The sequence below is a fragment of the Varroa jacobsoni genome, unplaced genomic scaffold (genome assembly GCF_002532875.2).
Source record: "Varroa jacobsoni isolate VJ856 unplaced genomic scaffold, vjacob_1.0 scaffold_591, whole genome shotgun sequence".
In the NCBI taxonomy this organism is placed as follows: Eukaryota; Metazoa; Arthropoda; class Arachnida; order Mesostigmata; family Varroidae; genus Varroa; species Varroa jacobsoni.
Genome location: NW_019213493.1, coordinates 222,283 through 249,892, shown reverse-complemented (window position 1 = coordinate 249,892; position 27,610 = coordinate 222,283). Strand labels below are relative to the sequence as shown.

The window sequence follows — 27,610 nt, the reverse complement described above, 5'->3', positions numbered from 1 at the left end:
CTCACTAGTTGTGTCTGTCTATACACTGTCGCCCCGTAGCTAGCTTATGTTCGCTGGTAGCATTTAGAGCGACGGCAGCATACGCGCGCGCACGCAGTGGTCACCCTGGCTCAGCTGTTGCGTCAGCAGGCGATTCGTAACGTAGCGACAGAACCCGCTCACTATATTTATCTATGTATATTTGTGATAATCGTGCTCCTGCTGGCGCTGCCGCTGACACAGCTTCGCTCGCCAGCGCTGCCGTCGATCCTCGTAGTGCTCTACTCGTGTTGTTGGCTGTACAAGAGCAGTCGCGACAGCATTCTCTCAGTGAACAGCGCTCAGTCAGAAGAACTAATCGGCGTACGCCAAACACACAACCGATGGCAGGTCGCGTACATAGCTAGCGAACGGCACAAGAAGTGAACGGTAGGCAGACGAGCCCGCCAGTGTCAGAGACAATAACAACAACGATGACGACCACGACAGAGAGGCTTAGGGCCAGCAGTGTCAACAGCAAACAAACATGCAAGGAACAACACCACACGAAGACTGTCTCATAGTAAAGATTTCATAAGCCATTTTTCTCCCCCGACCCACCCATACATCTCTCTCCATATCTGGAATGAGTATGTTATTGAAGTGACAGCGGCTTGGGCAGTGTCTTCAACGGCAGAAGCGTCAAAGGTGATGAAGACAAGGAGGACGATGCTGATGTTGACCCTTCACTTGCCTACAGAAAATAAGGCCGCGGCTATAGGGACTCCACCAGCGACGACGACAAAAATAACAGCGCCCTTTTCCACTTGCTTTAATTATGGTGGCAGTAACTGGCGCGCAGCCACAATAATTAAACCAGCAAAGATCAGAGCACAAAAAATGGGGCGAAGTGGAGGAGGCCAAGAGAGATCTAACGATACTCAGTAGGCGAAACGGATCGAGTTGCTGCTCTGTAATAAGCACACGGCAAACACCGAAGAGCAGACGGTCCGGGACGACATTAGCCACGGAATCTATGTCATTTCGTACTAGGTGATTATATGTACACGCATGCACACACAGAGGACACACTCACCACCTCGAGGAGCGGCAGCTGTGTCGAGCGTAGCAGTGGTTAGTTATCTCGTCGTTGTTTTCGTTAGCGACGAGTTATCTGATGACAACGTCGCAATTTGTTTGGGTAAACATGTGAGCAGCAAATGATGTGTACCTCTTTTGTGGCGCAAATCCTGTATAAAATAACACATTTAGTATCGAAGCATAGTGCGAGAGATCATTTAAGAAAACAGTACTCGTTAGATAAAGAACAGCTTGGCGGGGCGCGGTTCGCGCAAGCTTGTTTGTACATACACATGATTTATTCCGTTAAAGCAACTGTTGTCTGCTTATTAAATGATGGTACAATAGACATGCCTAGTAAATATTTTATTGTATAAGTATGGATTTCGCAAATGACACCGGTCCAAAACTGGGATAGAGCAGCGGTCGCCACTGATTCGGCTCAGTTGGGATGTTGAAGGACTGGTAAACCTAGCTGCCTCAGTGGTAGCATTCGATCAACCATGTAATTGAATGATGATGCGCCTACGAAAAGGCAGGACGAGGGCTTTTAGCTGATGATAGGCCGGCGGGCCGGACGGTGCTCACATGCATCTGAAATCTAGCTTATTGGCCAGAAAATCGCATTGGCAAAAAGGGACGAAAAAACGATTGAATAGGTTGACTGAGGCTAACAACGCGCTCTGAACGGCTATGACGACAAAGAGAACACAGAGATAAGTAAGGTTATAGAACAAACCCAGTTTACCCAACAGAAGTAATTCATATCGTTCTTTCCCTCGACGATATAACCTAGATACATTATACAACATATTGACCTGTACGATCTTGCGATTGTTGTTTTTCTCCTATTCTCATTGTTGTTATTCAAGTAGTTATATTGCTGTCGATGCGGCCTCCGTCCCTTCAATCTACGGTTCTTGAAGCAACTTCATAAATAGGAATTGTCGTCAGTACTGCATTCCTAATTATGCGAACGTATATACATAATGTTTTATGGTCAAACATATAATACGCAGTTTTACTTTAAAAAAAAATCTTTTTTTAAGAAATATTCAGTCGTTTTCGCGTTAATTACCCCTATAGGTTGTGCACGCTGAAGCAATATTATCTCTCCTAGATCATAACACAGTACTCCGCGGTATTCGCGTCAACGGCCGCCTCTATATTGACATGATTCTGGTACATTCATATTTTCCTGAAGTCAGTTTGTACGTAAAGAGCGAATCGAATATACAGTACACTGTTTACTTAAAGGTTTACTTAAACGCAATCACCACACAGATTTCCGCCTTTGGAAACCGTTTCTGTCTACGTTGCTAGCGGCGTTTTCTTGTGTAGGGTCTTCGCCTATCCTCCACTTGTACAGCGATAGAAAAAATTGTCGAATAATAGTTCTACGCTCGCTGCCGTCGCAGTTGCCGTTACGTCATAGTGCCATGAATGAACAGCCGATCGCCCGGCCTACGGCGGGACCGCTAAAGACCTCTCGCTCGCAGTTGACAGCAGGTATTCGGCATGAGAGAGGAGGGTAACCGGAGCACTTCTAGACAGGTGCTCCTTGCAAACGAATGAAAAGAAAAACGAGGCAGAGCGCTTGGGCTACCGTTCCCGTTCATTACTGGAAACGTTGCTCTGATTCGGTCGCTACACTGGATTCTATTTATTAGTTGATGTAGCTGTGTTTAAAGAATAAACGCCGTCTGTTTTTTTGAGATAGTCTGAATCCAGTCTTGGTCGCTCCATGGCTGAGTACTCGCAGGGGCTTGCCAACTTTGGGTAGAATCGATATAATACAAGAGCACAAAGTAGCCACAACAGTTCGGTGCGGGGTATAAAAGAGTGTCTTCTAAAATGGTGTTGCACCTACTGCTGCTGTCTAAGGCGTTTTAGCAGTAGGAGTACTCATAGTAGATGTAGCCCAGTGATGTTACTGCTTCTCCATAAAAGTGTGATTTCTGATACCGACGAGTAGCAGTAGAACGACGGGAGGGTTATTGCAAGCTTGACCATCATCGTTAATGTCTGGACGATACGCCAACAACGGGTAGACATTGAAACAGCGTGTCCTTTACACGCAGAAGAGGGACCTTGTCTGTCCCGGTTGGATTGTTGTGCTTGTTAGAGGAACGTAATTGTAATCGTGTGCTTGCCGTAGTGCGTGATAAGGATTTGTAGTTCGGTTTTAGCCCTGCTTAATGGTCATCCCTTTACATTTCGTTTGTTGTTCATGTATATGCATCGGTGACGGTTAAAGGCCAGAGAATAAAGGCCTTTTTCTCTGGTGCTTGCTTGGTCGCTCAGCGGGCCTCTCATCTGACAGCACGGTTTACGTGCCACTGAAACAGGATCATATTCAAAGTAAACGGAAACATCGGTGGCGGCAAAAGATGGCTTATATGAGACACAAGGAAGAAGTTGTTGTTGTCGGCGGCCTGGAGTCTGACAGCGCGAATAATGCACCGGGTAACGGGACTGGCCCGGTCGGAAGTCCGATGAGTGCTTCCGGTTCCATCGAGAGCCTCAGCAGTCTCGCGCAAAGCGTTCTTCGGATAAGGAGTTCGGATCGAACGCCCCTACTCAAGACAACGAAACTTTGCAGGTCAGTTGAAGTAGACATACGATTAGATCAAACAGACTAGAATCGTAATATAACAGTTAATATGTGAAAAACTATATGAAAGAAGTAAAGTAGCATCATAGAAAAGAAAAAATGCGTCACATTTACAATCGCAGACATAAGTACGTATAACGCAGCTCGATTTTCAGATCTGTAAGTGATAAACGCACCGATCAGGCGGAAATGTGAAAATTCTCATAGAAATAACCATCCGTTAGGGTAGCCTCTGGCAATGATGTTGTTATCGACCAAAAAAATATTTCATTGCGGTATTTTACGAGTTAGCCAGTTGAAAATATATGATAGGAGAGTTCAAGCTGCGAATCAGACGTTCGATGTAAAGCATAACGGAACAGAAACACGTTATCAAACCTGTTTGCTTGCGAAAGAATATGGCGACGCTCTCTTATCTAATGTCCTTTTTTTTCGACACCTTTCGTTTGTTATATGTCTCACATCTGTTATAAACATTTGTGTCACTAATAAAATCATTAGGTGTGTTTATTCATATATTCTGACGTGCGTCTCCATAAATCGCCTGCACTAAATGTCGGTTCCATTTCTCCTGTATCACCGACGTTAAGGTATATGGCACATACAAATGAGAAATACTATTTACAATACAAATTTTTTAACTAATTATATCAAATATTAGTTGAGAATATTCATACGTATGTATCGATAGAACTTTGAAGATGTCGCCTTCAACAGTTCTTTCATTCGGAATTTTCTACCAGAATCCAGTTCTGATTTGATTTAGTCACATGCTCCCAGAGACCGGTTGAAGCACTTATGTCAAGCAAGTTCACGCATTAAAGTGCGCGATCTCTAAAAATAATATTGAGCTCTTCGTTTTGCAAAGGTGTCAAGACTATTCGCTCGGAGTTGACTGTTGGTGTTATTATTTTACTTTATTATTTGTATTTTATATTATTTAAATATTTTATTCAAGTATCATTATTAAACAAGTATATTCCACTAGGCGATTTCTCTAGAAAGAGCCTTAAATCTTAAAAAAAATCTTAAAAAGAGAAAGCTTAAAAAACTCCGACTTCGGTTACAGGATCTACAAAAACTTACAATAAAAAAAAGCCTTCCACATGTCAACATTAACAACAGGCAATTTAAATTTATTTGTAGAAATTTGAAGAATAAAGAACAACCATATTAATATGTAGAATTGACTTAACTATGCAAATCAACAAACAGCCAAATAAAATTAACTTCCGAACCTTAAACTTTTCCGAATAGCAAATGTAGCAAATTCGCGACATGAATATGTATTTCCCATGCTTCGCCCACCTTTTATTTGTAATAGCTATGTCTACTTCCTCAATCTAATGAGTATCTTAATAGCAAAGACGGTCATTATATGTTGACTAATCGACTTTTTACGCATGGTAATGATCTGTGCCGTTTGTTGGTGATAGGAGGTGTTTCTCTCAGTGTCTTGCTACACTACTGCGCCCCTAAACGCTTTGCGATGTGCCTTAGCTGAGCTACTTGCGTATTTAAACACATGAAATTCAGTCGACCAAATGATGTCGTCGGAATTGGCCAACTGCAAGGGACAAATAAGCCGCAAACGTTGGATAGACTTCACCACAACTTATCTGTAGAACGTATAATGGAAACGGTGAATAACAAAACACGAAATTTACTGACCGCCGGCGAACCTCTCTTTCGTAAACTTTATAAATACGAAGCCCATTAGCGGTAGGCACACCAATGCATTCCAGGGTACCTGGCTGACTGCTTTGCAACAGATTAATGACTCATCACTAAATAAACTCTATGATGGAAGGATGGTGTGCAGACTTATGCTTTTTTTCTACTCCACTTCCGTACTTTGTGAATTTGGCGAATACTTTCAAATATTTCTTTATTATGTGTATTAGTGTATCATTTGTGTATTGTAAATTCGTTATCTTATCGTAGTGTTCATACGAATTGTACGGCCTCAGAGCACTTGCATCATAGCTCTGTTCGAAGAGTAAACACAAACAACAGTTCAATCCCGTATGCATCCACATATACACCCACAGAAGTATCGCAATTGTTGTCAACAGGTGGTTTCCATGACAATCGCATGCTTTACCCGTAATTGCTTCTCAGTAGTCCGCATCCTCCTTATCGAACGCCGTTACATTACTAAGTAGCATTTTTGGCTCATAGCCTTTACGGTACTTCAATGAGATGAATATTCAATTTTTGTCTACCGATATCATTGTTGCACTACATCTGGTTAGATTAGAACTAAGATCGGAAACACTACAGCGGATATGTTAGTCGCATGCTGCTGTACGTTGAGCGACTATCTATTTTCGCATTCGTTACGTTGAGTACTTGTTGTAAAAAAAAAACAGCCACTGAATGGCGCTAGTTGCAGCTCTTTTGTTACAATCGTCGCTAACGACAATCGTTGTCTTCCTGCCTTTGACCCATCTGCCTTTATATTACCTCTAGTGGATTAACCTGAAAATGAACTATTTTCTTTTGTTTTTATTCTTGCGGGGTAAAAATAATCTGCTAACAACCTACCTACCTATCTAGCATCGTTGCACTGCATTGCGTTGCGTTTGCACTAACGTTTGCCACTGTTTTGACCAAAGGTCCCATTTTCGATGTTCTTGTATTGTGCTTCTGGAAAGGAAGAAGACCCCACGCTCTTTTCATTATTGAACCCAAACAGACAGCAACGGTAGCCGCTCTGGTAACAGTAGTGGTAGTTCTAGCTGTTGCAGAAGTGATAGCCTAAGACGATACCGAATGGATGGCGGCTGTAGTTACCGTTGCACCGACATCATCAGCAGGCAACGTCAGCTGCGAAGACGATCCACACTCGAAGCCGTACGCTGGTCAATGCTGCTACTCAAACACCGTAGTACAGATGGTAGAGTAACGCCAGGATTGCAATGATCAGCGCTACTTGCGGTAGGGGCCATTCCTGGCGGCGATGCGGGAACGACAACTCATGACGACATAGGAAAGACAAACCGAGCAGCCAGGATGAGATGAACGAACAAGTGCTCAGATCAAGTGGTCACGTGGTGGAGACCAAGCACCCCAGAACATTCACTAACTAGCTAATGAAACACACAGGCAGTGACACGACAGGCCGCAACTGAAGCAAACTAATGAAATCAAGCAAAAATCGGGAGTGAGGATAGAAATACAGACAGATTGAAGACGAGTTGAAAAACAAGACGCTAAGGACCATATAAATACTAAATAAAAAGATGTCAAAGATAAATTTCCGAACCCACAAACAGGTAAAAGTAGTAAAAAGAAAAACGTACTTTAGGTGAAGATGGCAAAAAAGGTATTCGAATTCGTAATTCAACGGATTGAGTTAGTACCAAGGTGCACAAATCTTAAAAAAGTTGTAATATACGGCCAGTGTGCGAGGCCTGTTTTTTGGTAAACTGTGCTTTCGTTCGAGCATCTGCATCTTACCAAATACTGCTGCCGACTGCTGTCTAAACTAACAGCTGTTTACTATTTACAATACATATTGTAGATTATAATATATTGTAAAAGTTGTACAATATATGTTACAAACAAGAAACAGCTGCTAGTTCAGACGCGGTTAATGTATGAAACCCCCAGCCACTAGTTAAATTGTCAACTCCCAGCCAACGATTTAGTACTTCATAGTGGTGGTGATGAAGCTCGGACCCGACGAAGCCTGTGAGTGTGACAGATCTGGAGACCGGTCATGCCCACACTGGGATGAGAATGCTTTAGTCACGGATTAGATCACCGCGAGACAAGCTAATTAGGGACAGGATTGGTATAAAACGCAAGCCCCAGGGTCAACCGTTAATAGTGGTAGCCGCGTTAAACGGTCGTGCATGTAGTCGCCGGCGCAGACGCACGGAGGCCACGCAAATGCTACGTAGAAGCAGCATGGCTGATATCAATGACATAGTTTTCAGAATGTAAACAAACGTCTGATAGTTCGGACGCGATATTTTGTGATTCTCTGACCAACGGTCTTATCCCTTATATATACGGCACCTGAATTGAGATAATCTGGGCGAGTTGTTCGTTGTAGTGGTCATGCGTTCATCCGCTACTCTCGGTACTATTATATAACAGAAGTGATTGCGAGCAATATTTATAATATCAGTGCGTCGTTCTCGTCGTTTTCGTAATTTGTGTGGAAGTCAGCTCTATTACCCACTTTCTACGTGCCGGGCGATTTTTCACTGTGCACCGCCGCCATCCAAAAATGTATTTAACGATTCTTCTATTTCGATCATAGCATTATCAAAGAAATTCGAAATGATACGAAGACCTCAGGTACACGTCGCATGTCATAAAGGCCACCTAGATGCTCTCAAAGTATCACAGAAGCAAAATTTGATCGGTTTGTTGCTCGATTCCCTCAAAAATAAAGCAGGAGGTCGTTTCCAATTCTTCTCTGACGAGAATTTTTATTTCGATGCAAAAATGAACCGCAGAAATGGTCGCTGGTTTGCTCACGATGCAGTGCATGGGCTTTTAGTGGGTAGGAGCAAGATTTTCGTCCAAATTTCATGTTATACGTGCGGTGTCCATTGTAGTGTGATGCCGCTCTACTTTTTCCAGGAAGATATACGCATCGCTGGAGAAGCTGACCTGCACGTTCTACGAACCGTTGTGTGTTTATCGATGACTGAAGTGTCCAAAGGACCATAAGACTTCCAACAAGATGGCCCATCGGCCCATACAAGTTCGACTATTGAAGGATGGGTCGCCTGAGAATTGCGGTGCATAGCGGTTGTCTTAAACAATGACTTTTCTAACACGTTTAGCTGTTCTTTTAGCGCTATTAGAAACTGTCGTTTTCGACCTTTGACGACAATGACTGTTTATTAGTTCTATTAAACAGACATCAAATTTCGGTATCACTCGTGTAACCTCCGTAGACTTAACAATATAGTGCAGTAGTATTATAGTCATTTACAGTTTAATGAGAGTACAGTTTAATGATTTAGTTATGTTCGAAAGGCTTTATACCTTCATTATAGGTAGGTATACGATTTGGTTTATATCTGAAAAACTTGAGGCGATAAACACTTTGTCGATCGTTATCCAGGTCGTCAGTTTTTGGCATAGATTCACTGAATAGCTGAATATAGGGCCAGCGGTTTAAAGTTATTATAATTACCGAACATGTTACGAGATGTAACATCTCATGTTTGGTGATTGGACCAAAAATGCGCATAACGGCCTTTGAAGCACGGCGTTCAGTCAAACTGTATCATAGGATCAGTCATATTTGCAATTATTTGCAAAAAAAATACATACGCTTGTCAAAATATTAAATAATAGTATCCGTTTTACGCAGTACACATAACTAATCATAGTGAAAAAAAAAAAAGACCTTTTGTAAGTAATTGTCGCATGCACTCAGCGTCCGCTATTGATGCTTCCCACCCAGCTGGTACGACAGCGCAGTTCCAGTTATAATGCGCCTCTTTCAATTGAATTTAGTCTTAAATAATGCATATTGATGACGCCGGCTTGTAATACATGATTCGCTGTACGTTAATATTACTGTTAATAATAACGATGAGCATGATGCTTTAAGGATATAGCCGAGCTCTTTTAAGCATATCCTGCTTCTTGTGTTGCTACTGGGGATGTTGGAACTCTTTAGCCGGTCACGACTGTTAAATAGCATTATCACGCGTTGTGCTCATTAAATCAGGATGATATAAAAATAACAAAAACAAACAGTAATCATATAATAATGATAACCGCGACACTAATGACCTTCAGCTTTTTCCCTTGGTCCTCATCAGGAGCTCTAATTCGAATGGAAGTTAGCTTTAAGAGACTGAAGTGGTCCACGTACACTGTATAAAGCTGTGCTGCCGCAATCGTTGTGCATTAGATTCCTAAGTACAACTCTAGCAATAGTTCGAGATTGTAAAAGAACAATAGGCCGTTGCCTGCGGCGATTGTCGACGAACTCGGAAAATGAATGTGATGGTCGACTTAACCCAGACAGAAACAGTTCCGAATGTACAACAATTGCTTACGACTAACGGACCGTTGGTTGCCTTCGAGAGTTGAGACTGAATCTGTCCTACCTCGAGAAAGTTGAATACACGTATTACACGAGTTCGAATTCGTACAAATGTGCTCAGCTTTCAGATATTCGTAGCAGATAAGACTATACCGCCACAAATACAGGATAAGAAGGCAAGCTTTGTGCTCAGATTACATGTAAATGTAAGAATCCACGCGACGATGACAAAAAAAAAATTGCATTAACAGGGTGTAGAATGGATGATTAAGCTAAATTTTTAATAACATTTGCTTAAAATTTATTGCAGGTGAGCGTTTACGTACATGTAGACAAAGACAAATAATGTTTTGCTTACTTCATTGTCCACCTATAGGACCGATAGGACTATAAAATATTTGCGTTAATATATTGCGGTAATAATAAGAGAGTGAACTTAATAATATGCAAGTGCATAGAATGTTTTTTGACTATGTTCAAGTAACTTGCAATCATTAGACAACAGCTACCGGTAGGCTTGAGTTTAACATGATCCGGTTTCCTTAATAAAGAATTTCTGCTCAACTGAAGTACCATTTGAGGCTTCTTCTAAACTTTAGCTAGTATCTTCCGATTATTATTATTCAGGTACGATTTGGATACAACATTTTAAACGCCCACATTATTTCTATCGATAAAAAGACATCCATACCGTGTTCTCAAATGCATATCATCCTGCAGAAATAACTAATCACGTATAAAGCACAGCGAAGCTATAGAAACTAACGGTTAATTGTGTCAGAATAGCAGTCACAATGATTCGTGTTTTGGTTTGTCTATATTTGATGCGTTATTGCGAATGAAATCATACGATCAGGCATCTCAATTATCCATGACGTTACTGAAAGACACCAACGAGATTTTATCTAGGCGCCAGCGTTCCACTCGATTCAGCATATAACGTAGTATCACTCTATGTTTCCTTCACTAAGGGCGCGAGTGGCGTCCAGTATCAGGTAATTAAAGACCTATTGCATCCAGTGTCCCCCAAAAGGGCCATTGTGTAGTTAGTCTGGGACGGCGGAGCTCTTGATGGAACTGGGAAGCTGCTGCGCCAATAGGCAAGATTAGGTTCTTAAGAGTCCGATAAGCTATGCCTACTTTTTCCACGAAGCTATCGTTGGCACAAGCACCTAGCATGCAAATACAGCCATGAAACAATCAGCGTTTACAGGTAGCAAGTCGGACAACAAAGGCTGCAACGAAGATGTGGCTGCCGTACTTATTTGATGGATAATCGTTGATGGAGCACAATAGATGAGATCCTAGACAGCGACCCGTTCGAAAGGGAGAAGCTAGTGTTCGGTGTTAACACCTATTTGTGTCTAGTAATGATGATGAATTTAGTTGTCATGTGCTAGATCCGTTTAAGCAGGAAGCACACAGGGAACCCAAAATCAGAAGATCGGCGACCCGCGGTAAAAATTGATTGACGTGGTCATCAGCGATAGTGATTCACAGCATTGATTTACGAGCTAATTGCTGAGTCCGTGAATAATGGTTGTTACTGCTTTTGCTGCTCAAATTATACCGATATCGCAATGGGTGCATTCTACAACCTTTTGGCTTGCAGTGCCTTAGGGTGTTATTATCCATACAGGTGACAGGTGGATAGACAGCAGAGAAAGCAATGGCTTGCAACTCGGGCCCGTCTTCCTTGCCCGGCACCGACTATATGTTCGCATACGATCTAATTGCAATCTAGTATATGTTTAGCTGCTCGGTTGTGATTTGTGTGTATCAGGATCTGCGATTTGTGTATCGGTGTAGCTAGTAATTGTGTTGGCTTCACATGCAGTAGGTTTCTATCAATGGTCATAAAAGTCGAGTATTCTTGTATTGTTCTTATATTAGTCATTTAGAACCCTAATTGTTTGCTACTTACACTCTTGTCAGAAGCGTCTTGTTATCGATAGAGCTGTGGCATTCATTATCGAGCCACAATTGGAGCGCCATCTGATGTTCAACTGTCTCGAAGAACTTCTCAGTGGTGTGCTTCGAGCCATCAGTTGTCGTATACTATTATCTTAGCTTTTAGATTATTAGCCGTATCAATGTGCAACGATTTTTCTAATTTGTAATAAACATTACTAGTAGTCGCTCCGATTCGGTACCTTGTGAGAGGACAGGTTAAGCCAGATATAATCTACCCCAATAGATATAACTTACCGTAAACTTTTTAATTATAGGAAACTTGATTAGTTGGTTGATACCACCCTTCTACCTGACGTCGCGGGACAGCTTTGTCCGAAGTAAATCATCGAGTCAAAACAATTTATACTGTTTGTGACCGCAGCGTAAAAGAGCCGAGCTTAGCGACAATACTACGATCGTTGCGGTAACGAAACCATAGACGCACAGAAATATATTGCAATGTGATGTGGCGGCCATTTGGTATCAGCATTTACTCTGACCGTTAAAGGTCCCATGAGTTAATGAGGAGAACGACTTGCGAACTGCTTATCCACTTACATCGGCGACCCCTCGGTTTCAAGTTAATCTTTTTGTCTGTTCCGCCTCACGTAGCAGTGGCCTCAACTAACGGCAAGCGTCTGTTGGGCTGGTGACGGTTGTCGTGCATCGTACTTCGTGCTTCTATAAGGGCAACAATCCAGAGATCAGAGGCTTGTTGCTGTTTAGACAGGATAGCCAATAAGGCGCGGATTGGGTTCATTTGCAGACTAACTATTGTTGTTAAATCGACTGCGTATTTTGCTAAACGACATAGACGGGGTCCACTGACCCGCCCGGAAAGTTCAGAGACTCCTGGTCATACATAAAATGAGGCTCGCATCGTTCCCTAAGAAAACTAAATGACTTGGTTAATCAAATTCATTGATGTCTAGGTTGTTTATGTTACCAAGATAATGTAGATACGGCCAATTTTTAGTAAAGAGTTGTCCTGAACACGGTGCTGGACTCGACTGTGAATTAGCTGCCGATCTTGAGACGAATGATCCTAGATTTCTGCGCCAACGTTACAATCTAAAACCGACCTCATGTATTATAACCGTATGATCGAGGACTGCGATGTGCCGGTAACAGACTTTCTACCAAGGTAAGAGTTGCACTTAAATACGTTTTATGCAACAGAACGTATTACGTAAATTATGTGAAGTGAAATGGAACCTATTATGTACTCAAATTACTGTCGCCTGAATTGACCATACGCGAGTTTGCTACACATTCTATATCAAAGCTTATTACTATGGATCGTTTTCGAGTAGGCCTGGTGAGTTTGTATTTGTAACGTCAACAACACTGACAGGACATCACTCACTCACTCACTGGTGGAAACTCTCATTGTAATCCCAAGGCCGAAGTGTAGTACATGACTTTTCTGCCATGCATTATTGTTTACGATAGTTTATTATTCAAGGTGGGTACGCCAATGGAGATGCTACTGAGAACAGACTTGTGATGTCTCAGTAACAGACATAATTGTGAATACACTCAAAAGACAGGTAGGGGTACATTCAGCGGCAACTTATATGAATAATTGACACCAGTTCAATAATAAAATGTAAAACCACATCCATATTCATCATAATTCAGAAATACGTTTCGAAATAAGTTGTTAATTTAAATAAAGCCCGATTTTGAACAAAGCCAGTCCGAAAACTTATGTCTGAAATAGTTTTTTGGCGGACACCCAATCGTATTACAGGCAGATACTCTCTGGAATAGCTATCAGTTTCGTCTGTTTAAGCAGCGGCTAAATGTAATAATGGTGCATCCAAAACGCGAATTGGGGTATGCTTTTGTCTTTATACCTTAGCATTTCCTATCGGCGAAGATTTTTACTTGATTCATTTGTGAATCAAGACTAAATCTGATAAAAGAAGTGTTGAGAAATCGTTTCGAACGGGTTCCGAGAGAGTTACCACCGTAGTTTAATCAGTTGCGCTGCTTAGAATCAAGAACACCACTTTACAAGGACCAGTGTCACTGAATAGTAACCTGGTCTATTTATTTTACCATAACTGTATCTATCCTTCGCGTACGCCTTTCGTCGTGAATAAAGACGATATCGGTACGTATCGATAACGAGTCTGCAAACAAAGACTGCTGGATCTAAGCAATGATTGGGGCAAGCCGATAGTCTTGGATAGATTAAACGCGTATCCAGTGTGATTTATTGCACCCCTCAGCAAATGCGCGTATCCTATAGATGCGAATCTGACAAAATTTACCAATTATATAGAGAGGCACGCGCATCTAAGTTGAATATTTTTTGTCGTACGAACCAATTAGAGGTGTACGGGGATAGGGAGTTCCAGTATCCGAATCAACCGGCAAATTATGACTGTCCTGCGCAGTCGCTCAGAACTTGTTGCTTTAAGGATACGACTCTTACGGCCTGACAGTTAAAATAAAGAGTATTTTTCAACCTTACTGTGTTCACAAGACAAAACGCTTAACCTTCTACAACAATTAAATGAAAATCTTTGACGACTAGCAAATATATTAAACACCTGTAGATATTGCTGTTGTTGTTGTAACATTGTTTTTTTCGCATAATAATTATGTTACGGGAGAGGAATCAAATTTGTCTAGCTCAAACGATTATTATGTAGTAATATTATATAATATGATGCTACATAACTTGTTTCGAAGGTTTGGTTAAACAGATGTTTAGCTTCTTCTCTTCAAAATGAAACAGATATTATGATTTTACGATCGAATATGCTTTAGGCTGCAATAAGGTTCCCCATCGAAATCAGTTTTTTTCACTCCACTCGGTCTATGGGCATTAGTTATGAGTAAACTGAAGTCGGAAGCAGTGCCTGGTTAAATATTGATACTATTCAAGCCTGACAATGATCTATAGCATTGCTGATTTGTAATGACTGAAGTTTGGTTAATATTACCTAGTTGACTAGAGCGGAGTGGCAGATTGGATCAATAGTGGAAATAATTCCCAAGTGATGTCGGTTTAAGTTCTTTTATTTAAGACAAGGTTGCGCATGAATATTTAATGCAGGAGGCCTTACCTAGGAGAACAAGGGTTTCCCACTAAAGGCTCTTTCCACTTGGTTTTTAGTACCCTAATAACTGGTTTTAATTAAAAGCAAATCTACTTCACCTAATCTAGTTGTGGGCACAGGATTATTTACGTAATGCTGTTCCAGTTATTAACTACGTAGCCCGCTTTTAGAATATTGCGATTAAGCCTCTCGCAAAATCGGAGGAGGAGGATTCCTTTGGCATTCTTTGATAAGCTAACTAGAATGGTATTATTGATTCTATTTTTTACACACCTGACGACGGTGGTTTAACCGATCCGAAACAAAGTACAATAGGAAGTTTACTACGAGACAAATGGGCCGTAGGTTTCGTTGTTTTGTTGTTGTTGTTGTTTCCCCGGTTGTTGATTTCCCAAGTTTTCGCCAGCTGTTACGTGGATACGCCAATTAAGTTACTCTCTGGGCTGGATGTTAAATGTAAGAAAATCCAGCTCTTTTCTGACCGGTAATTGGAGAAGTTGGTGTTCAACGTAGTGGCATTCTTAGCTAAAATAAGTAGATACTATAATTTATTCATTTCGTTTGCTAAGTTCGGTATTAGCTCCGGATTTACAATGGCAGTGGGAACAAGTCCAGAAAATTACGTCAATCTGGATGTACGTAACTGGAATCTTGTTCAACTTTGCTTCAAGTAAACGGTAATTCTACAGGAACATCTGTTCCAACATTTTGATTCTAGCAACACATCCGATACCGATCAATCGACTTTCAAAATAGCTGTCACTTTGTCGCAAGCCCAGTGAAGTTGAAAGCGTCCACTAGTATACAGTAATGCTGTGCCTTTTGTCACAGCCGGCAAAACTAGCCTCGCTAAAACTATTAACGAGCATTGGCAGAGTGGCTGGGTTTCCACCTAGAAAATTACACCCTAACCGCACCAATACGCCCGCTGTCAGGTTTGTTACTCAATCGAATATTGCTTTATAAACGAAAAAACTAGTGCTATTAAATCTATCGTCTGCTCAGACGAGCTGCCTACAGCCGAGCTAAAGGAAAACATACCTTTTTCATAATGATAGTAACTTGCAAGACAAGCTATCTGGGATAATCGTTCTGTAGACTTCAGACGCATGTACTTGGACCAGTTGTTGCAATGGGACGTTAGCATCTGTGCCTACGGTCTTTGCCATCAAAGACCGTAGGCACAGATTAGCACAGACTTAGCTGGACACGTTATTTCGTATTGTTTCAACCACTGAACTACAGATGTCATAATCATTCTATTAATCTATTGTCCTACTTAATATTAAGTATTAAATCCTATGTTAAATTAGCGGCGCACAGCTCGCTCTAGAGTCAGGAAAATCAATAGACACTTCGTTGTATTTTGCAATCGGGTCTACTGTCGTGGGCAAGGAAATTGTTACTAGATGCCGCCTAAATCGGTCAAACTAGTTTCATACGATTACGCACCATAGACACACTAATACAATATAAATATATAACAAAAATAGGTTCCTCATAAATAGTAGTTCACTTAGTGTTTTCTAGTTTGAGTTTTGCCTGATTTCTCCTAATACATCTGATTAACCATTAGAGAGTTATTATGTATTGATCGGTTTTATTAACTTCGTAAGTAATAAATCTAGTAGTTTTTCTAAGTAGCTAAATATACTACATAACGATGTGTCATGAGATCTTAATTTCTACCTATCTTTTTACAGAATATTAAAACCAGACCGAGAGAAATGGTTCTACGTTCACAAGGCTTAAATATCTATTGCAAAGTAGCGAGATTTTTTGTACTTCAAATTACGGATAGAGAAACAGTTTGTCAATATCTTTACATCGAAGCGCTAGCATTGCCTCTCGGCGTCCATTACTCAATTATACGGAATTAGCACGCTGATATTTAGCTACATCAACAATAACAGCTTGAGAGGATACATAGATAGGTGAGGAATGAAACAATGCGATAAAAATTTAAATAATAAAATTTAAATCTGTCGTGTTGATATGCTTACATACGGAACAATTTCCTAAAAAGTTTTTTGAAAACAGAGTCATGCGCATCTTACGAACGCTAAAAGCTGCTTAATTTACGTCCAGATAGATCCATTATATTATGTGAATTAGCCCGGTGTTTTGAAGGTAAATGAAACCCTACCCTTACGATACAACAAAATTCGGTTACATCCAAGTCATTTCGAGCTGTTCTCCTGCAGCAAATTACCCTCGGAAGTCTAAAAAACCGTGTTTTGAGATTGCTTGAAAAGTTTGCCGAAGTCGTTTTGCTGAACCTATATTGAGTTACCTCCCAGTAATACACATAAGGTAACCAACTTAGTAGTTGCTCAACATACCTCCTTATATTTCTTTTTCTTTTTTGAAAAGTATTTTGTTATCATCAGCCGACACTGAAATTGAACAAGCAATGGTTGGCATGCTTGTAGTTATTCATGGTTCTATCGCAACCCACTCAAAGTTGCGTAGTATTCAACCAGAGCACTTAGCCCCGGCATTACTTCACATTTTTCTTTTTGAATCCATGATGCGGAAGCGTTATCGGCAGCTAGCACTGCCTAGTGCAAAATTCGCGAGCTCATCAAACCAAGTCTCTTCCAAGAGTCGGGACTGTACTACAATTACTTTGATGATAACCTGACATCTGGAACGGATTAACGCGACTTGTCATATAGATGGGTAGAGGAACCCTGTTCCACGAGCAGGACCAGATTTATAACTCCAGTAACATGACTGCTGTTGAAATACCATAAATAGAGCGTTTTGCTGAGAGGTATAAATCTGCGCTAGTTTGTTTGATTTATTACTAAAAATCTACTTTTTACATCACATATGTATTTTATTCATAAACAACAAGGAGCATGTTGTAATGGAATTCGTTTACGGAGGTAGCTGGGTGATGAAAGTGTCTGAAATTGCCTATTCGGTCAAAATCTACTTTAATGATACTGTGTTTTACCATTTATGATAGTATCTACAGTAATCCGGTGAAAAAAATGTCCGCCTTGTAATTTTAATAATGATAATAAAAGTTGGCTAAACATGTATTGATTCTAATAGCTATATTGTTTCCATTCCAATAAACATTCACACTTCAGTACTGCGAAACTTGCAGCATTTCATGTATATTATCCGTTGAAATATGTCGCCATGTTAATGATGGAGGAGGTCATCTTGTTACACCTAACAATCGTTTGTTTTTCACCGTTTGCAGGTCTCTGTCTGGTGCCGGAGCTCAAGTCAATGGCGACTCACTTACCGCGCCATTGCCATTGGTCGAGGAACCGGCCTCTGCACGGAAGCTGAACACGTTCTCGGGGGTCTTTACACCCGTATGCCTATCGATGTTCAGTGCAATTCTATTTTTGCGAATTGGTGGGTTTCGGCCTGAGATTATTCTCTACACGAAGCGTGAGCCTTAGTAGCGTAGTTAGAATGCTGTATCCCGACGAAGGTGTTGGTCCTTAACTCTCACTTATGTTATTTATTGTCAGGAATTTACTAAACAGTGCCGGATACATGAAACTTTCCAATAGGTTAATAAACGACTGTTTTCGTATCCGCTTCTGTGCTTGCCTTTGTGTGTTTGCTCTCGGCATATTTGATATTTCAAGTTATCGCAAATTAATGCTTATTTTGATAGTTAGGTTTACTATTCATGAGCCAGCAAACGACGTCACTTTTACTTAACAATTAGCCAACTAAGGTAATTGATTTGTGCTTTTCCATACGCTGTTTGTTGTGCATTGGTACAACTAGGTTTTCTGATAGGGAATTCAGGTCTAATGGAATGCATTCTCGAGATGATAGTGGCCTACGGAGTGTTAGTGTTTACTGTTCTTTCAATCTGTGCTGTTTCCACAAACGGAGCCGTTGAGGGTGGAGGCGCATATTGTGAGTATGGTTTTTTTTTTGATGACCTTTTAAAAAGCTAGGAAAAATTGCATACACAGCTCGATTTGCTTAACCTATCGAAGACTGTCCTCTGGTTTATATAATATGTGTGTGTGTGTGATTCCTCTTAAATAGCTCTTTGTCTATGTATTTTTTTTTATTTTATTTATATATATTATATCTATCTAATCTGTAGTATCGATCGATGAACAGCAATAGCTTTCACTGCTTCAGGTCATGCTGATAATAATAACAATAATTTAGAGACTTTGACGTGATATTCTTATATTCAACCTTTTTCTTCACGTGCTCATTTTTCGTTTTTGTGCAGTTATGATAAGTCGTGCACTTGGCCCGGAATTTGGAGGCTCCATTGGAACGTTGTTTTTTATCGCCAACGTGTTCTCCTCAGGCCTTTACATTTTCGGTTGCGTCGAAGGCTTGGTTAACAACTTCGGCCCATCTGGTAAGTTTGTCACCGGCTGTACTTAAATGCTCATAATAAAAACCTGTCTTCTAATTTTTTCTCGAACGGTCCGATTCTAGGTAGCGTGGCAAAGATCCTTGAAGAGGGTTATTGGTGGAATCTGTTGTACGGCACATCCGTGAACGTGCTAAATCTGCTTGTCTGTCTCGTGGGAGCGGCGTTATTCGCGAAGACGACGGTAGTCATCTTCGGCGCAGTAATGGTAGTCGCACTTTCTGTGGCCCTCTCTATGATGTTCTCGTCCGCGAAGCTAATTCCGTTCCCCGAAGAGAACCAGATAAATCAGACAATTCACTCAGGCTTGTTTACTGGCCCAAGCCTCACGACTCTGGGTAGCAACTTGTGGTCGAACTACAGTCTCGATTATTTTAGTGGCAAGAATGGTAAAAATTACACGACAACATCGTTTGCTATCGTTTTCGGTGTACTCTTCTCCGGTAAGAGATATCTGCGTGCTTTGTAATGTGAATTTAGATCAAACGAAAGCTTATTTAAGAAGATTCACAGATTTTATGTATGCATAATATAGGGTATACATTATAGTACATATACCAGTGGTGCATATTGCTTGCATACTGATAACACTAAACTAGTTGCTGCATATATATAATTATTCAGTTGAGTGGATCAGAGCGCACATTTTTAAGGATATTTTTCTAACTGTATGTTCTTCGAATTCTCGATGTTTTAGGTGTGACTGGAATTATGGCCGGTGCAAACATGTCCGGTGAGCTAAAAGATCCGGCGAGGTCGATTCCGCACGGTACACTGTCTGCTGTGTCCTTCACATTCGTTACATATATTGTTTTGATGCTGTTGACAGCCTCATCGTGCACCCACGACCTACTCGTAAACAATTATATATACATGCAGTATATAGATTTCATTCCACAACTCGTTGGACTCGGCATCTTTCTAGCAACATTTTCGGCGTCACTCAGCAACCTAATTGGAAGTTCTCGTGTGCTCGAGGCTCTCGCTAAGGACGAACTGTTTGGCATGTTACTTAGCCCGGTTGCAAAACACAACTGTAGAGGTTTGTGTATGGGGCCAAAAATGATATACCTTCTTATGTTATAAAGATGGATTCCTATTGTCTTTTTCGTGTATCAGATAAAAGTAAATACCTGGGCCAAGTGGCTGTTGCCAGTGCATCTTTACGACAAGCAAGCGTGCGAGCTTACGTTAGTGTTCATCAAGAGTTTTTTTTTTTTTAGCACAAAAACGATTCTTTATAGGCTTCCGGTTTTTGCGATGGTATTTTTTCGTCAGCTGAGAACTATAAACAAAATATCACTAATTTCTTGAACTTCCAAGGAAACATTATAATGAAAACGGTATGCCTAGGTTTATGCTAAAAACATTCAAAAAATTCCCACAGGTTTTGTAGAATATATCGAAACTGGGGGGTGCTTCGTTACCACACAAGCGTCATAATGATAACTACTCGATTCAAATACTAGGATATAAATGTAACAACTTAATAGGTGTTCGTGTCCATTAGATTTCCTCAAATCATTTAGCTTGCTTCTAAGTTGCGTCATTTATCACTGTGTCGCTTTTATTTGAGCTTCTTCATTTAGTCAGCAGCTATTTCCATCCAATGTCCTATGTCAAAGCTTAACAACAATTTTCAAGAACATACTATACATAAAAACATTTTCGTTTAAATTAAATATGGCATTTCAATATTTGTTAATAATTTTTTTCCGTTTACGTAGATAACGTTGCAAATAAAATATACACCATAGTGTTGCATTACAGCTCTACAATTTGTATCCCCTCATTTGTTAAGACCAAAGACGTTCAATTTGATTTTTGTTTTGATACTTGAGTAAAGATGTTTACGTTCATTTAACATGTGCCATTTTACTCTGTGAATATGATGTGATATCATTTTCTGTGATAACAGGTAAAAACCCTTGGCTGGCTGTGCTTGTCTCATTCTCCATTGTTCAGTGCACATTGTTTATCGGGACACTCAACGAAATAGCCCAAATCACATCTGTATTCTTTCTGCTATCATATTTGTCAACAAATTTGGCTTGCCTAGCCCTCGACCTTAGTTCGGCACCGAATTTCCGTCCATCGTTCAAGTACTTTTCATGGGCAACAGCGTTCTGCGGCCTTCTAGGCTGTGGCGTAATGATGTTTGTTGTATCTTCATTATACGCAGCCATTGCTATTATCATGTGTCTTGTGCTAGTGATCGCGCTGCACATACGCTCACCGCCGGTTCGCTGGGGCTCCATCTCTCAGGCTCTTATTTTCCATCAGGTTGGTGCAGTACATATATATATATATATATATATATGTATATATATATAAATATTTTGAGTGCTTCTAAAACCTCGCGAGTATTCCATGCAGAACATTGCAGAAGTCAATTAATTAGACTGGACAGGTTAATTAAAAATGAAAGACCTTTACTGGTCAAGGAAGTTGCAAACAGAAAATACCCCTCTCCGTACAGGTCTGGTAGTGCAAAAAACCTTTTAATTACTCTAGGCTCAAAAAATTTTCAGCCTCTAGCGTATTTGCCGGACTGCACAGATTGAAATTAAAATTGGTACTAAAAAATCTATTCCACGGAAGACGATTATCAAAAGTCAAGGTAGCCCGGAAATGACTCAAAGGGTCGATAATTCCGCAAGGGAATCCGCAAGCTGCCTGACAGGTTTTTCGATGATTGAGGTCTCAAGATACATTTGACTTATAATCAATAAAAAAGGCTGATTATCTATTTGTAATACGGTTATTACTATCATCTAAGTTTTCTTAGCAACTTTAGTATGAAAATATGTGACTCATCTGCCAAAATGATATCTACAGCTGGTGACAAATCCAGGAATACGCATATTCCGTATGCATTTAAGTGCTGTATCTTAAGTAAGCATTGCTAAAAACGTTCAATACATCATTTATTCCATTCTCGTTGCTTCGCGCAGGTACGTAAATATCTCCTTCTGCTTGACTCACGCAAAGATCACGTGAAATATTGGAGACCTCAGTTTCTGCTCATGTGCGCAAATCCGCGTTCGGCGCTGCCGCTAATTTTGTTTGCCAACGACCTCAAGAAGTCTGGCCTGTACGTTATTGGGCACATTAAAAAGGGCCGACCTCAAGACTACCCAATCGATCCGGTGCTCGAGGAGTATCCGCTGTGGTTAAGTCTGCTTGACAAAATTAGAGTTAAAGCGTTCGTCGAAGTCACCCTGGCGCCTACTGTCCTTGACGGTCTGCACCACCTCGTACGGATTGCCGGTCTCGGTGCAATGAAGCCGAACACAATTCTCTTCGGATTTCACGATGACTCCGTTCCCAGTGACTTCTTCAATGAACATCGATTCGAGACGCTGAACGTGCGCAATGGCAAAAGTGCGTTTTTGTCACTGCGTAGTATGGAAACGGATAGTGACCGTCTGTCAAAACTAGAATTCGTCCAAATGGTTGATGACGCAATGTACTTCATGAACAAAAATGTCGTTCTTGCCCGACACTTTCAGCAGCTGGACAAAGCCGTTATTGTTCGGTCATCTAACCCGCTACACATCGACGTCTGGCCTGTAGATTTTCTCAAGCCTAACGCATCTGTCACGACAATCGATAATAACTGGATGTATATTATGCAGTTGGCGTGTATCCTTCACATGGTGCCTGGCTGGAAGAAACATACAATAATTCGTATATTCATGTGTGTTGCCGATGCCAGCGACGACACTACCAGGCATCAACGTCATTGGCAGAGCATGCTGAACATGCTGAGGATTGATGCGCGAATTATCACCGTTCGCTACGATCATATCACAGCTAAACTTTATAACAATGCAGGCAGCGGAGGGGGACAGCAGCCAACACAGGTGAGATTTACGGTTGGTACCAATATATAGTTAGTTGACAAAAGTAAGATTTACGTTAAGAACTTTTTAATCAGTTTATATTCATCATGTGACAGTAAATCGTATATGTAATCTACAAAATGACAACGTTCGGTTGTGTTTGCCTGTTCTATCTCAGTCCCGAACACAGGCATCTGACCCGGCATCCATTAATGAGATCACAAAATTTCCATACAGTTTGAATATGACGAACATCCTGTAAGTGTTCTTACATAACGCGACCTATTCCACACCACAAAGCTAGCCTCGAATGTTTTATGAAGCACGACAGCGTTGCCATAGCATGACGGTATCACTCATATTTGCTATTTGTTGTATAATTTCAGGTCGAAAACGGTGGTGCGGATGCAAGCGACAGCTATTTGACGGAATGTAACGCGATGATGCGCGAGCAGAGTGAACGTACAGCGGTCCTTTTCGTCTATTTACCTCAACGGGGCGGACGGCACGCCTCGGACAAGGAACGACTTCGTTACCTCGAGCAGCTTACCATACTGACAAAAGAGCTGCCACCCACATTGATGGTACATGGAATCAGTCCAGTAACGTCGACAACACTTTAAAAACCACCATAGATCGCTATATGTGTATCACATTGTATTCTTCACTGAAAGAATAACAAAACCAACTAGCAATTAAGGATCTAGTGCTAGAGACGCCAGAAACAGCCAATGACCTCAAAGGTCTTCAAAAGCACCATGTCTATTCCACCTAGGATCCACCTTCGTTGGTTAGTTGTGTTTCGCACCGACTATTTAGCGTCATTATTTTAACTATTACCACCAGCACAGGCTGAAGGTCCTGCGCCAAGACAAGCTATGGGGAAGTGTTGGCAACATGCATTTCCTGTCTTGCTAGTCAAACGGCAAAGCACCATGGAGCAATCCTCAGTCTTCTGTATGCGCCTTTCTGTGCGTCGGAGTGTATATGCTAAGCTGTACAGTTTGGTCGTGTTGACCACTGTGTAAAAACGAAAGAGACACAATGAGATGCCGGATTATATGGATCCCATATTTCAGGCTCTCGCCTGTCACTTAAATCTATAGGGTAAACGCATAACAGTTTTTACGGAAGGGGGCTGGGGGAGTTACTGTCGGAAATTGCAAGTGTCTTGGAATTGACAATACAATAAGCGATTGGGTACGACAAGAGTTCAACCGTGGCATCATCTGCGTCAAGGTTATCCAACTGATGCAATAGGGCCAAAAGAGAGACACAGACAACAATTAATTGTAGATTTTACACCTAACACACGGTTTTATGGGCCCTGTCTTTAGGGTGGTCACCTGATGAGAACTGGCTACCGTTGAACCCTATCGAATCGATTCGCAATAAAAAACCAACCAGATTAACAATTTTTATGACTGAGATAGTTACCAAATAATAAATACTGCTACCCTTCCTGCTTTTACGATTATTGGAAATGTGTTGTTATGTTGCGAAAACATTGTGGCGTTTATCGACCCGTTATATTATCTGATGACAGATACATCGCTGTGACAAACGAACGTGTGAAATAGAGGCACCTAAACGGGTTTATTTCTGGGGTATTTGTAGCTTCACTTCATCAAAAGCACGCGGTTTCATCTGTCGTGGAACAACAAGAATAACGACTTGAACAAAGTCATATATCGCTAAATCGTTAAGGCCGGTGTGCCAGACATAACCGGTATCTCTCTGTTTGGCCATCGCTGGCACTGTTTTTCTAGACAATCAATGGCGGATGGCGTCCAGTGTTCGAATGCAAAAATGTCTGTGCATAATATCGATCATATGTGATACTATGGACTGTATGCGAACCTGTAGGTTATAGTTAGGCTCTACCGTAAATAATCCCAATGAAAGGTCGTTCAATCTATCGGACATGGCATACCGTGAGCAATGAGGGAGGTCCGGTTATATGCTGGGAGTATCTGGTTTAAAAAGTTCGTGGGCTGTATGTAAGCTGTGCGAATTTTTCAGACAGCTATGGTAGCGTATTAATGAACATCTGATGTACATCGGTTTGAGGCTTCAAGTAACTTTCGGACGTTCTAGATCAATTTTGGGCCACTAGGGCAAACATCTTGGTAGAGCAACCGCACGAATCGTATTTACCTATTCAATAGACACCTAGGGATTACACCTAAGGTGTTTGTTTTATCCCGTTGTCAGTGTTCCCCTTGATCTAGCCATTAGGTTGCGAGGCATACGACGAAAAAACAATACGGTCAAACAATATTGCAATTCGAAGTGTATTTTAGCCTTCGATTGATTTAGTATCGTCCGTTAATCCCACCGATTAAAAACTCTTTTTTACGGAAAGTCGAAATGAATCGAAATGTGTGTGAAGAAAATGCTCCTCATTCATTTTTCTATATTTTCTCATATCATATTTGTATTGAAATATACACAGGGATAAACAAACAGTAAACTGAGTGGCTTTACTTAGATAACCCTATATACATAATTTTTTTGCCTTTTTAGGATGAATAGAAACATTAGACTAATCGCTAGAGGAATAACGATTTTCTTACGTTTTGCCGGTTGTTATTTTTAATATTTTTTTGCTTCTCCTTATTTAAACAAAAAAGTTTATTGGCGTGTCAAATGAATACGTCGCAAAAGCAAATAGATTCGTTCTATCGGAACTCGTAGCCCGAATATCTGTTTTAATGATCTGATCATTGTGCGTATGTGATATACCTATATTGAGGTAGATAGCTTGATACCGTAGTGACCTTCTTATGAAAGTAATACAAATATTGTGATTTTTTGAAGAATCATAGGAACATACGACGATCTTAAATGATTAAGACGATTGTTGCAAAATGGGTGTAACTTTAACATGTAATAGTATCAATAATGACATTGAGATAAATACGTACCTAAATTCTGTAAAAATCCTCCCCGTACATTAACCTTGTTCCAATAATGATAAATGATATTTTTCTCTCAGTGACATTTAATAAAAACACATCCAACCTAAAAACCACGTACACGTTTCCAACCAGCCATACAAATATTACAGCCCTAGCCTTTCATAGAATTCTTGTGTCGTATGTCGCCCTTTAGTAGATTTCAAACACGGTGATCCCTAAGTATTAAATGCTCTACCCCTCTCGCTGCATGCGACATGGGGTGCAATTGATTCAACGTTCAATCATGTTCATAATGCGTGAAGATGCAAGTGTGTTTTCTCAAGGTCCGTCAAAACCTGTGCTGTGAATGAACGTCCATTGAGAGATTTGCACAGTGCGCTGTCTTGCAATGGCTTAGGTATAGAGATCCTTGCACTTCCATCGGGTACTATACGGGTCTGAAAACTAGCGCCGTCACGCACTGACCAACGAGAAGACTAAATGATTACGAGGTATCGGTGTAAAACTTTGTTCGGCGAATGAATCACCTGTTATTGATAGTATTGGTAATACGCGTGGTCGTTACCTCGATCAGGCTGCGTTGCTAAAGAGATATTGATTTGGCATCAGCTCGACTTACCGCTCAGTTGAAGCAAACTAGCAGCATTTTTCCGCGAAAAAGACACATTGTGGCTTGTTAAAAGATAGAAATATTTGTATTGATTTTATACAAGTATCTTCAAGGACCGTCAAACTTTTTCGGTGCTGACACCAACATGCCAATAATGCAAAACGAATATCACGTCGATCGCACGTGGTAGAAGATGTAGGTACGTAGGACGTAAATCCTCGTGTGTATTTAATAACGAAAACGGTTGATACATGTGTGTTGTCTGTGATTACGCTAATAACAACAGCTGTTACAAAATAAACAGATCATTGCTGATGACTATTTCTATTGCGATGGGTAGATGTAGACGATGATATGGCTGGGGTTCGCGTAAACGGGGTGATCGATCGCGCTGTTTCGGTGTGGATAAGACAGGCAAGGCGTGTTATACGTTTTTGAAAAGATGGTTAAAGCAGAGAAAAAGCAATTTCTGACCGATGCCTTAGCTATGTCTGGCCCCTCCTAACAACAAATATTTTGGAGTATGCATGCCTGCCTAACTCTGCAAAAACTGCAGTAAAAGACTGCCAGGACAAGGACAAGTAGGTAAAGGTTCAGGAATTTATTTTACTATTTTTGTTAACGATATATAAAGCACAAGGAAGCAGCGGGAAGAATTCCGGGCAGGTACAAGCTATTAGGTAGGTATCTGAGATAGAACGGCGTTGGTGAAGTGTAACATACCGTAAATGAGGTAGGTTGCACCTGTTAAGAGTACAGGCAGTATATTATTACACAAATAAAATGAAAACCGAGGGAATATTATACACAATATATATAAAACAAAGAGCGGACACCTTCTGCACATCTATACGCATATGTGCGCTTGTGTACAATACCGTCACATTGATGATGTGATGATGATCATTTTTATTCGCCTGATGAGCTGAAGAACCAATAAGAATAATATTATCTGATTATTAAGAAATATAAAGAAATAACTAATGGAAATAAAGTGAATTGCCAAGTAAGAACACAGATACAAAAAAGAACTGCAAAAATGTATTACTAAACAAATAAAAGGAGAGTGCCTATACTCCGCCTGCATGTCCTCGCACATAGATAATTGGCGTACTTTTTTCATAACTACTAACAAAATTCCCGTTATTTTGA

The 27,610-nt window shown here is 40.7% G+C and overlaps 1 protein-coding gene across 4 annotated transcripts; it reads left to right on the top strand.

Moving 5' to 3' along the window:
• LOC111261738 (solute carrier family 12 member 9) lies at positions 1-27,563 on the top strand. 4 transcript variants are annotated; one of them, XM_022835455.2, is made up of 10 exons: positions 1-1,011; positions 3,296-3,640; positions 17,922-18,082; positions 18,467-18,601; positions 18,933-19,067; positions 19,148-19,525; positions 19,780-20,124; positions 21,001-21,365; positions 22,037-22,948; positions 23,314-27,563. In XM_022835455.2, the coding sequence occupies exons 1-10, from the start codon at positions 995-997 to the stop codon at positions 23,548-23,550; spliced, it is 3,030 nt and encodes a 1,009-aa protein (XP_022691190.1). In that variant the 5' UTR covers positions 1-994; the 3' UTR covers positions 23,551-27,563. The 4 variants fall into 4 exon arrangements, with proteins under 4 accessions (XP_022691190.1, XP_022691191.1, XP_022691192.1 ...); XM_022835456.2 differs by lacking the exons at positions 1-1,011; positions 3,296-3,640 and adding exons at positions 10,987-11,134; positions 11,906-12,774; XM_022835457.2 differs by lacking the exons at positions 1-1,011; positions 3,296-3,640 and adding exons at positions 11,172-11,513; positions 11,906-12,774.
• Positions 27,564-27,610: the final 47 nt, after the last annotated feature.